The sequence below is a fragment of the Octopus bimaculoides genome, chromosome 6 (genome assembly GCF_046866305.1).
Source record: "Octopus bimaculoides isolate indiv1 chromosome 6, ASM4686630v1, whole genome shotgun sequence".
Lineage (NCBI taxonomy): Eukaryota > Metazoa > Mollusca > Cephalopoda > Octopoda > Octopodidae > Octopus > Octopus bimaculoides.
In genome coordinates, this window is record NC_142933.1 from 79,732,017 (window position 1) to 79,745,549 (window position 13,533).

At 35.8% G+C, this 13,533-nt stretch overlaps 1 protein-coding gene across 1 annotated transcript in view; it reads right to left on the reverse strand.

Annotated features, from left to right (window-relative positions):
• The window catches only part of LOC106882548 (low-density lipoprotein receptor-related protein 4), a 457,600-nt gene extending 444,418 nt beyond the window's left edge, over positions 1 to 13,182 (reverse strand). The window contains exon 1 of the mRNA XM_052968692.2: positions 13,006 to 13,182. Within this exon, the coding sequence (XP_052824652.1) occupies positions 13,006 to 13,051 (46 nt within the window). The 5' untranslated portion in view covers positions 13,052 to 13,182. The remainder of the gene's footprint in view (positions 1 to 13,005) is intronic.
• Positions 13,183 to 13,533: the final 351 nt, after the last annotated feature.

Consider the following 13,533-nt stretch of genomic DNA (forward strand, 5'->3'; position numbering starts at 1 on the left):
GAGAAAAGCAAAATTACAGTGATATCAAGGGCAATCTGAAACCAACAAGGCCTGGGAGAAGAAGGCCCTCTTTCAAGGAAACACATGAACACACAAGAAAGGTAGAAGAGAGGACACACCAAAAGTAACTGGAGGTAAGAAAGTGAAGCAGAGTTGAAAAAGCAGGAATCCAACTGGAGAGAAGCAGAAAGGACAGCCCAAAGTTGAAAACATTGGAGAAAACTTGCCAATGATCTATGCTCCATAGGGAGCAAAAGGCTTAAGTAAGTCAATACAGTTTAGCCAGCCATCACTCATGAGCGACTATGGCCTGGTAGATTGTACTATGATTTTGCTAGTTGTTTGATACACTTATGTAGTTAAAAGCAGAGACACTCTCTTGACCACCTGTCACTTAGACCAGTAGAACATCCAAGATGTGACAGGTGCAGAGAGAAGTCTTACACCAGCACCTAGATGGTACTCATTACAACTAAATAGACAGGAACAATGTGAACACAATGCCTTGCTTAAGGATATGTCAGGATACAATATACCGGCTGAAACAGGAATTGAATGTGTAATTTTATGATCATAAGCCAACACTCAACTGCAAGGCCATACACCTTCACAGTGTATTTAGTATAGCAACACTTTTCTCGACTACCTTCATGTCCTGTCTACAGGACCATGTACTTTTTTCCTAAGGATATGCTTTTGGTTTGCATGTCCTCAAAAAGAAAAAAAACAAGAATGCGTGACAATAGCTCAAATGACAATCAACCAAATTAACAAGTTCATCTAAGCAGCTGGACTTATAAGATTGTTTCTAGTCATTTGATTAGCAACCTCACTACTATTGATCAGCACAGTCAAAAAAACTAGTTGCTTATAACGGTTACTTGTGTGTGTGTGTGTATGTGTTTCCCTTCCTTTTAAGCATCAAATACATTTGTTAAAACTTGTCCCCCCAGTGCTTTCTTTTTTGTGTTCATCATTTCCATTTTGAGTGTGTGTGTATAATATATATCATCATCATCATCATCATCGTCGTTTAACGTCCACTTTCCATGCTAGCATGGGTTGGACGATTTGACTGAGGACTGGTGAAACCGGATGGCAACACCAGGCTCCAGTCTGATTTGGCAGAGTTTCTACAGCTGGATGCCCTTCCTAACGCCAACCACTCAGAGTGTAGTGGGTGCTTTTACGTGTCACCCGCACGAAAACGGCCACGCTCGAAATGGTGTCTTTTATGTGCCACCCGCACAAGCCAGTCCAGGGGCACTGGCAACGATCTCGCTCGAAAATCCTACAGGAGCCAGTCAGGCGGTACTGGCAACGGCCACGCTCAAAATGGTGCATCTCATGTGCCACCCGCACAAGAACCAGTCCAGGGGCACTGGCAACGATCTTACTTGGCTTGCCGGGTCTTCTCACGCACAGCACATTTCCAAAGGTCTCGGTCAGTAGTCATCGCCTCGGTGAGGCCCAATGTACGAAGGTCTTGCCTCACCACCTCAGCCCAGGTCTTCCTGAGCCTACCTCTTCCACGGGTTCCCTCAACTGTTAGGGTGTGGCACTTTTTCACGCAGCTATCCTCCTCCATTCTCACCACATGTCCATACCAGCGCAATCGTCTCTCTTGCACGCCACAACTGATGCTTCTAATGTTCAGCTTTTCTCTCAAGATACTTATACTCTGACGGGTATTCACATTGACATTACACATCCAACGGAGCATACTGGCTTCATTCCTTGCGAGCTTACATATGTCCTCAGCAGTTACAGCCCATGTTTCACTGCCATGTAGCATGGTTGTTCGTACGCATGCGTCATACAGTCTGCCTTTTACTCTGAGTGATATATATATATATATATATATATACACATGCACATATACATATCAGAATGAAAAGTATATATTTATGTAAGGCTCTTTGTATTTGGAGTTCAAAGACTGTCGAATTCAACTTTGCCAGTTATTCTTCTGGAATTGATAGGATAAAGTTCTAGTCAAGTTACTGGTATGATTTTAATATTCCTATAAAGAATGAAATTATAATAGAACACCTTAAATACATTACATATATATATATATATACATCTTTCTTTTACCGTTTGCTTGTTTCTGTCATTGGACTGCAGCCATGCTGGAGCACTGCACTGCCTTGTTTTACAGGACTTGATTTCAATACTACAAGACATTTCAATTTTACCCTCTAGCCTTTTTGTCACTTCCTAACACCAGCATTATGTCTTTCAGTCACTTTCTGACACCCTAGCATTTTAGTCAGTTAACTGTTCTGTCACTTTCTCATACTAGTATTTTAACACGACAGCATTTTCTGACACTAGCATTTTAGTCTGGTAGCATTTCTGTCACTTACTGGAAGCAGCATTTTAGTCTGGTAGTATTTCTATCACTTTCTGGAAGAAGCATTTCTGTCACTATCTGACACTAACATTTTAGTCTGGTTGCATTTCTGTCACTCTCTGACATTGTAAATCTATCAATTTCTGACACATTAGCATTTTAGTATTTTCGTTAGTTTTTTGACACTAGCTTTTTCACTCTGGTTTTCTAGCCTTTTTATTATTTACTTGATATTCTAGTATATTAAGTCTGAAAGCATTTATGTCACTTTCTGACAAGCATTTTAGTCTGATAGCCTTTCTGTCACTTTTTGACACAAGCATTTTTGTCTGAACAAACAATTCTAGCACTTCAGCCTAGTATTTCTGCCTTTAACATCTTAATCTTATTGCAAGCATTTCTGCCATTTTCTGACACTAGCATTTTAGTTTGGTAACATTTCTGTCACTTTCTGACAAATCCCACTTCCTGACACTGTAAGCATTACACTCTAGCAATTCTGTAACTTTCTAATACTTCTGGCATTTTAATCTGGTAATCTAATATTTCTATTACTTTCTGACACTCTGGTATTACTGTCATTTCACAAAAAAAAAATAATAAAAGACCATAAATCGCTATAATAATTTTTGTCAAATCTATCATGCGTAACATACATAACTTCCAGTTTGGTTCACAACTCAGCCTCTCTTTGCATGTATGTATACACACACACATTTCTCAACACAATCTTTAAAGACATTAAGCTACCACTTTCAAAAGTTAGAAATTTCTTCTTTAAAAATAAATTTATTACAAAATAGAAAGTTGTGAATCTCCGATCTTTAAATTTTTCTTAAGAAAACTTCGGAATGATTTTTTTTTTTTTTATCTCTGTTGAATTTTAATAAGTTACCTTCTTCCCCCAAAAGAAATTTCATGTATCTAGCTATCACTATTTTTACTTCAATTTGTCACGCTACTAAATGTATTCACATATGGTCAGCTGTATGTTTGCTCTAAGTAGAGCTGGTGATCCATTTAACAGAAGGAAAAGATCTTTGCTGGTCTAAGTCAACCTACAATAGCAAGATGATCTCACAGATATCCTTATCATAAAAATTGTTTACTCCACTAAATTCATGTATACATAGACATTACTTCATTGTCAAAGCTTCCAGACTGTGCTTTGTTGTATTTAATATTGCTTATAGAAATAAAAGCAGTTAAAACTAATACGAATTAAATGTTTCTTTTATTTCAATAAATGTTTTATCTTTTACTTAATTCTTTTTTGCATATACTGGGTGTCCATAAATTACCTTTGAAAAATAAGGATAACTCAGCAGGGTTTACTGGAATACATAGGCAAACAAATAAAGTTTTATTAGAAACATCAGAACACTTCCACACAGGCTCCATTGGTGGACACAATACATCTAAATGATAGATTGTGTAAGTTGTAAGAAAATTTATGGACACTCTGTGTGGGTGTGTGCTAAGAAGCTTGTTTCCCAACCGCATGGTTCTGGGTTCATTCCCACTGCAAGGCACCTTGGGCAAGTGTCTTCTAAAGCCTTGGGCTGACCATAATGTTGAGAGTGGATTTAGTAAACAGAAACTGAAAGAAGCCCATCATATATGTGTGTGTGTGTGTGTGCATGTATATATATATATATATATATGTGTGTGTGTGTATATAAATGTATGTATGTATGTATCTGAGTGTGTGTGTCTGTTCTGTGTTTGTATCCCACCACTGCTTGACAACTGGTGTTGGGTTGTTTACATCCCTGTAACTTAGCAGTTTGGCAAAAGACAACTGATAGAATAAGTACCAGGCATAAAACACCAGATCTTGCACTAGCAAATGAATAAAGGACTTCAGTAATGAAGTATATGCTACAATACTAAGAAACTTTCAATACTACATTTTAGTCCTTAGGTAAACTGAACTTATATCCCCAACTCTTGAATCAGTAAGATATTATATAATGTGCACAAAATATTCTTTTCTACTCTAGACACAAGGCCTGAAATTTTTTATTGGGAGGGGGGCAGTCGATTAGATCGACCCTAGTATGCAACTGGTACTTAATTTATCAACCCCGAAAAGATGAAATGCAAAGTCGACCTCAGTGGAATTTGAACTCGGATTGTAAACACAGAAGAAATACCGCTAAGCATTTTGCCCAGCATGCTAACATTTCTGCCAGCTCGCCACCTTAATGTGCACAGAATATTGCACAAAAGATATTTATTTCAGTGTGAGAGAGTAAGTAAGTCGAAAATCTTAATATTCAGCCAAAAGGAATCAAATATAAAAATCACCATCATTTTAATATCCACTCTTTCATGCATGGGTTGGACAGCATCTATTGAGTCCGATTCTCTATAGCTGGATGCCCTTCCTGTCACTCACCCTCAACTGTTTCAAAGCAAGGTAGTACTTCCCGAATGACACTGTTTGTATGGCTGTCATACTCATTTACAAACATCATGCAATTCAAGACAAGAGGGACACAAACATGCACACTTACACATATACATGTGTGCATATGTGTATGTGATGGGTTTCTTACAGTTTCCATCTACCAAATACACTCAAAATGCATTGGTCAACCTGGGGCAATAGTAGAAGACACTTGCCCAAAATGCCATGCAGTGGGATTGAACCTGAAACTATATGGTTGAGTAGCAAACTTCTTAACCACACAGTCATGCCTGCACTCAGTCAGTGATATGGTTTGATAGACAAACTGGTTCAAATTAATTCAAAAGAAAACTAAAAGGAAGGGAGTGGCCCTTATGTTCCTTAAATGGTTTTATATTTTAATGTCGATTTCAAATACTTTTTAAAGAGTTTTATAAAAAGGGTTGTTAGCAACAAGTTGATCTTGGGAAGAAAAAAATTATTATGCAAAACTAAAAACTGTATGGTAAAAGCCTTCGTCTTTTCCTGTTATACAAGAAAAGAATCCAATGACACCAAGCAAAGAATCAAAAACTAACCGAAAATATTTTCTTGCAGATAAAATTGTAAAAGAAAATAATAATAATAAAAAAAGAATTTCAGAAAAAAAAAAAAAAATGCAAATACACAGTAACTTCAAAATAACTGCAATATTTTTAAATATTTCGAATGTTATTTCAAGGAGAGAGACAAAATTGCTAAAAAGACTTTTGTCATATACTAAAGCATATTTTTTAGATGTTTGTTAGAAGAGACGGAATCTGAAGAAAGATCAGTTCTAAATTAAAATCATTTCATTTTGCTATGAGTTTTCTGCACCGACAAAGACAAAAAAAAAAATGCACATCAGATGTTTTTGTCTTTTGTTTTTGTTTTTTTTTGTTTTTTTTAAGCGATTCTTATCAGTGTTTATGAATAATTCATAATCATTCAAGACACTGCTTCCGTTGGAACTCTGATAAACAGGAATCAAAGTTGAGAAATTTCTAAGAAACAATCAGTGAGCAGTTATAGTCTTAGTTGCGTGTTCTTCAATTTTCTTTGTTTTCTTTTTATACTTTTAGTGGTTCTGGTTTTCTCGTGCACAACCACTTTCGACTAACCACCCTTCAATGGAATTGATTCAGTTGCAAGCAATCCTCATGTTAAGCTAAACATATTAAGAATATGAAAAATATTTATCAATCCGTTATATTTTTATTAGTTTTATGTATGTATTTATTTTTCACTGTTTTTCTTTTTCTTTTTTTTTTGAAAATGTCTTTTAGCTGTATCTTATAGTTGAATGGTTTGGACAGTTGTTATGAATTGGAAATATTTACATCAATTCTTGATGCAGGAGATTTTTATTGCTAGATGCTCTTGCAAACACCAACTACACAATTAGGAAAAAGGAAAAGGTGGAGCAGGGCGGGAAGGAAATATAGTATTTATTCTTCAATTTGATTGATTACGAGATAATGATATTTTTATTTTGACAATAAGTCCTTGGCATATATAGAATCATCAATTCAATCAACAATATAACCTCACCTCCAAGTGCTGTTTGGTGCCAATATTGGAAATTATTAAAACTATATCTTGCTTTTTACTTGTTCCAGTCACTGGACTGCGGCCATGCTGGGGCACTGCCTTGAAGGGTTTAGTCAAACAAATCAAACCTGAGTCCTTATTTTTAATTCTGGTACTTATTTTATCAGGCTTTTTTTTTTTTGCCATACTGCTAAGTTACAGGAATGTAAACAAACCAACACCAGTTGGTGGTGAGACACACATACACAAACATATATGACAGGCTTCCACAGTCTCCATCAACTAAATTCACTTACAAGGTATTGGTCAATTTAGGGTTATAATAGAAGACGCTTACTAAAGGTACCATGCAGTGGGACTGAACCTGAACCTATATGGTTCCAAAATGAGCTTCTTAACCACACAGCCAAGTCTCCACCTATATGCATAGCCATGCCTGCACTTATATAATTACTCTTTTACTTGTTTCAGTCATTTGACTGTGGCCATGCTGGGGCACCGCCTTTAGTTGAACAAATCGACCCCAGGACTTATTCTTTGGAAGCCTAGTACTTATTCTATCGGTCTCTTTTGCCGAACCGCTAAGTTACGGGGACGTAAACACACCAGCATCGGTTGTCAAGCAATGTTGGGGGGACAAACACAGACAGACAAACATATACACACACACATATATATATATATATATATATATATATATATATATATATATACATATATACGACGGGCTTCTTTCAGTTTCCCTCTACCAAATCCACTCACAAGGCTTTGGTCGGCCCGAGGCTATAGCAGAAGACACTTGCCCAAGGTGCCACACAGTGGGACTGAACCCGGAACCATGTGGTTGGTAAGCAAGCTACTTACCACACAGCCACTCCTCACAATTTTTTTTTTATTTAGTAGTTTTATTCTGGAGGGAGGAATTGTATTCATGCTCTTCACAGGTCCTCTGAAAACAGACAATGTACAACACAGATCAATGACCTCAAGTGAAGGTGCATGGCTCAGTGGTTAGAGCATAAGGCTCACAATTATGAGGTAGCCTGTTCGATTCCCGGACCAGGTTGGGTGTTGTGTTCTTGAGCAAGATACTTTATTTCACGTTGCTCCAGTTCACTCAGCTGCAGAAATGAGTTGTGACGTCACTGGTGCCAAGCTGTATCGGCCTTTGCCTTTCCCTTGGATAACATCAGTGGCACTGAGAGAGAAGGCTGGTATGTATGGGCGACTTCTGGTCTTCCAGAAACAACCTTGTCCAGACTTGTGCATCAGAGGGGAACTTTCTACTTGCAATCCCATAGCCATTCATGACCGAAGGGGTTCTTTACCCTGTGTCCTCAAACTCAGCTATATACACCTCATGTATGTGTATGTTACATGTTCACTCATCCTTATGTGCACTGTTGCCAAAGGATTAGAGCTTCATTAACTCTCAGCAAACTAACATAACACAGTATTGTTGACCTGCTAGAAATAGCAACAAAATTCCCTCACCACAAACCCTGCCACTTTAAAAAAGGGAAGGATATATTGGGCACTGTAGTAGTATCAAACACACAAAATACCAGAAAGCTTTTAATCCTACTGGATCAAGGCTGACTTGGGCCTAAATAACAGCAAAGATTAAGTTGAGTTCCCCAGGTTGGAGAGGGAAATTTGCAATGTAATGTCAAAAATCCTCCTATACAGGATTTCCAGCATAACACTGAGAAGTAAACCTACTTCTCAGTGCATGGCTGTCTCTCAATCCAAAAGCATTATGGATTACTTAAAACAAATAAATACAATGGTTATGTAAGAAAAATGTTCAGTGATTAAGATGTCATGTTAGTTGTAAATAAGCAAGTATAGTAATTTTAAATAAATCAAGACTAAATGTCTTGTGGTGAGGTAAATGTCTTGAACAATGAAGACTGGCATAGTTTATTTAAATATAAGAACTGTTATTGTTGAGTGGCTCTGAGTGTTTTATGTATATGTACGGCATTCGCCATGATAGATCGCTAGCCACTAAACCTTTTCTATTTTCTCTCCCTGTTTATTTCTGTGTTCCTTTCTGTCGAAGAGTGTAGGCTCAAAACATAAAAGACTTTCTCACTTCCCTAGCGTTAAACTAATACATCTGTTTGTTGTGTACACACCCGTCTTCGTCTTTTGTTTATTTTTTTGCAAATATATATATATATCCCATTGTGTGGCACCATAGCCTCAGGCTGACCAAAGCCTTGTGGGTGGATTTGATAGATGAAAACTGAAAGAAGCCCATTGTGTGTGTGTGTGTGTATATATATATATATATATATATATATATACATACATCTGGCTCCCGTGCTGGTGGCATGTAAAAAGCACCATTCAAGCGTGGCCGACGCCAGTACCACCTGACTGGCCCTCGTGCCAGTGGCACATAAAAAGCACCCACTACACTCTCGGAGTGGTTGGCGTTAGGAAGGGCATCCAGCTGTAGAAACTTTGCCAGATCAGACTGGAGCCTGATGCAGCCTTCAGTCAAACCGTCCAACCTATGTCAGCATGGTTGCAGTCTAATGACTGAAACAAGTAAAAAATAAAAATAAATATATGTATGTATGTGTGTATATATATATATATATATATATATATATATATACACACACACACATATATATGTATATATATACACAAGTACATATAGTTTAATTCTTCAATAAAAGTTGAAAACCTCAACATAATGAAGAACTCAATACATTATAAATATGGAGAATATATACTCTTAACGTTACAGATGCAAAATATTTCAATACATACACACACACACACACACACACACACACACATACATTTGTATGTAATGTAGCTAGGTGAAATACAAATATACACACATACAAAGTGCCATAGTAGCTGGGTCAGCTTTTGATGGATATTTCATGCTGCAGTAACTTGTTTTTACGACTGGAGTGAAAGAGTAGTGGAGGGTGTGTTCTTCAATCATTTCAAACTTAAAACGTGTAATCTCTACTCTAAAAACAGTACAGAGTTCTCTGAAGGAGATTTAGCTGTTGTATTGATCAGGCTGGGGTTAATTGTAGAAATATTTTTGTTGGCTCATTATGAGTTGTAGAAATCAAATATAAGTTTGACTCCAGGTATTTGAGGAACAAAATTTTAAAGAATGTTACACCAATTTATTTTAGGATGGATAGGTTCCTTGGATGTTGTGAAATTCATATCTTTCTTTAGCTTTTTAAAATTATTTGTAGGCAAGAAATTAGTACTACAAATTTTAGAAATAGCCTAGATTGCATTATCTCAACATTTCCCGAATGAACAAATATTTAAGATAAATGACATAAAACAGGTAGAACAAATTTGATGACAACGTTGAAGATGTTTGTCCATTCTGGTAAAAAGGGTTATGTCAACCAAATCAAGGACCAACTTTATCAAATGATAAATATTTGAGGTATGATGACAGCAGTAGTGAAAGATGCAAAGGTAAACCTTTATCCTTCGGTTTTCCTTGATCGTTTTGGCAACTAAAATTAACTTTTATAGGAAATCAATCATAACCGAACACGACTTTCAAATATTATTAGGTATCTTCTGAAAACTCTTATCAGTCTTGGATTTTATTACTTTCAACAAACTATATAGAATTATCTTTTCATTTTCATTATTTTCTTTTCGTAACCCAAAATGAAAAGACTTCATTACTTTGACATTAAATGTTATCCTCTTTTGTATCTATGACACACACAGACACAAGATCATTATTTCAAATGCCAATGTCCTCTTATCATTCACTATTCCCTGACGGAAGGGATATCTTTAATAAAATTTCTTTTACAAAGGTGGGCAATGTCAAAAGAAGATTTTGATGTGATGCCACAGCTTAATGCTGCGGATTCCATTCATAGGGAACAAAAATAATTATAGAAAAAATGTGAAAACGTTGGTGTATGTTTTATTGTTTTTTATAGCTGTGAATGTCTTGAGATAATTTCATCAATTAATTAGAGGTAAATAACCTTTTGTCGGCATGAGGGGGAGGAAATTAAAGGCCTTTGGCAATATATATACATATATATAATGAAAAGATAAAAATTGCTTTAAAAGACAAAGAAAACCTCTTTCTATATAGATTCATAGTTGAGAATAGCGAATGCTTGTGTGTTTGTTTATGATACATGATAGGAACACGTACACGAGCTTAAACACAACATAAGGTTTCAATACATGTCTTCAGATACAAAATTCTCATAATACATACAGCATCACATGCAGTCACACTACATCAGCAGATTATATGTGTGTATGTATGTGTATGTGCGTGCGTCGAGTGCACGTTAGAATGGGTAATATGTGTGTACATTTTCTATATAAACATACACTAAATTATACTAACAGTGACAATGCATTGAGACAATCACCACAACGATATATATACTAAAATCGTAAGGCAATTATGCAAACACCACATGTACAGTCACATTGCAATCATATAAAACCATACAACGCACATCAATACTATATACGCTCACAAATACTATATTCACATACAAATACAATATACGCATAAAAAAGGTATTTTAATACACTCTTGTATTTTTTCTAGTCAATTACTTTTTCTTTTGCAAGAATATCGGGGTTTGGGTGTTTTCGTTGCATTTTTTTGTAATGCTTTTGCATCAGTTATATCTATTTATGAATTTAAGAAAAAGTGTGTGATGTTCGATTACATTTCACTAAATACCGTGAAAAAAATGCTATCTTCGTGAAAGATTAGACCATAAAAACCGATTCTGTCACGAGTATATCGAACAGATGTAACCATTTTTGACAGTACTGTCACACTGTCACATAGACACAAGCGTCATTCTCTATCAGTGACCTGTCATCTAAAGGTATAGCAAGAATTCTGATAAATCGTTTCTAGCAATCTATATACACCAATTAACACGGAGGTTAGTATATATATTTCTTTCACACACAGATCTTTTAAGACATACATAAACACAGATTTTCCGATACTCTTCACTACACACATAATATTTACATGTGCCAGCAAGTTAGTGGCTTTTTAAACTTATTACAGGTGTATAAAAACTTTGCTGAAAATTTATTGAAAACGATTTTTTTTTTTTTATGATGGGATTGGGATTTCCATTTTAGAAATTCAACAAGTACTTTTTAAGGTTGCGGCCACTACACGTGAACTAAGATTGAACTCTGACCGACAGCCACCTCTTAAGGTCGCTGCTTGACCACTTGTTCTGTAAGCTTCGCCGTCGGTTCTTAATATAATAAAGGGTAGTAAATAGAAAAAGGAGTTTGAAAAAAAAACAGAGAGAGAGGAAAGATTTCGATAACATTTTTTTCCCTCGTCATGAAGAGAAAGATAAAGGCTGAAAACAAGAGAGGGACGGGAGTTAAAAAGGTGTAAGTGGTAATTTAATCTAGCTACATCTCCAAACAGTCCGGAGTTAACGGTCATTTCTAGTTACTATCGTGTAAACTGAGACAAACAAGGGGAGATATCACAAGAAATCGCCATGACGTTGATAGAGAAAGGGATTCGTGTCGCCTTCAGAGATATAGATTAAAGAACACCAGACATTCTGTGGTTATATATTTAACAGCTGGTCCACTAAAGCAACTCGGCCTGGTTTTTTTCTTAAGCTCTCTGTTAGTTCTACTGTTCGCAATGCTAGATGAAGCGTATAAAGAATAAATAAATACTCAGTCGAACGAATTATGCAATTTCGTGAACGATTGCAAAAATATATTTTCTGCAAATAAACGATAAATTCACTAGAATTTTTAACACGATTTCATTTTTTTAAAAACTAAAGAGTTAAAACTTTGTAGATAAATGAATGCTCGACAAATAGATTTATAATAACAATTGAAAATTTAGTTTCTTTGCACTTGATAATCTTTTAAACGAATGAATGCACTTTTTTTTCTCGTATTCATTGAATGTTTGTTTACTTAATTATTTTCTGCTACTTAACAGTCTAATTGGCAATAATGTTAAATGGATTGTATTTTTGTAAAACTATGTCAGGTTTCTAATTGGGAACTGTCCTACTCAATTGAAAAATTCTATTTTGAGAAATAAAACTTGTCTCTCTATCCGTTATCTTCTGTCCTCTGCTTCTAATTTTAACGTTTACCGTTAGGAATGTGAGACTGGTCATCAAAAAAAAAAAAAAAAAAAAACCAATTCCATATCGTTGTTGAATATTTTCCCCTCTTTTATTTATCATTTATTTATTTTTTCAGGAAGTAAAAAGGCAGAGAGAAAATAAAGGGCTGCGATCCTGTAAGATCAACGATGGACTTTTATTATCAAATTGTTTGTGTTGCTGTCTTTTCTTTTATAGTGTTTAAATCACGATAAATATATATAATAATAATAAAACAGGGACAGACGAAGACCCAAAATAGGACGGAGAGTGAAAAGAGAGGTAGGGAAGACAAATTTACAAGATAAACAAGAGATAAAGCGGGAGAAAACATATATGTATATATATATATATATGTATATACACACCACACCACAAGGAAGGAGAGGATGAGGAGGTGAAAGCATGCTATATGTAGTATATATTATCCATACATACATATATGCGAGCCAAAGCCTATAACACATACTCAAATAGATACACGAAATTAGACTTACCGTGAAAATACCCAAACACTATAATAAAAGTTATGATAGCTTTCATGCCTCACTTGTTCCCAAGCTTCATCTGGACTCCAGGAAATGCAGCTAAATCCGAATGTTTACTACTGTGTTGTAGTTAACGTGAATGGAGATGAGAGCGGTGCGCGAAACTACATAGAACGGTGGGCGGAGTTGTGAGGTGGGGGGGTATAAATAAGGAAGAAGTGAGCAAGGCTATGACATTGAGTGACGGCAAGAAGGCGGGCCTAATACTGTGTATGTTGAAAGAACACCGAGCCGGTGAAGTGGTGGATAGTATATAAGTCCAGCGAATTGTGTGTGTATATATAGTATAATTTTTATCAGTCTATCTCTTTCTATATATATACATATATAATGAAATATTTATATATATATATTTGGATGGAGATATATATATATATATATAAATCTATATGCAAGTCTGTGTCTGTGCGTGTGTGTCTATGATCAGGTATTTTCCTATCTATATAAACAATGCCTCAGATTCACACGCATGGTACA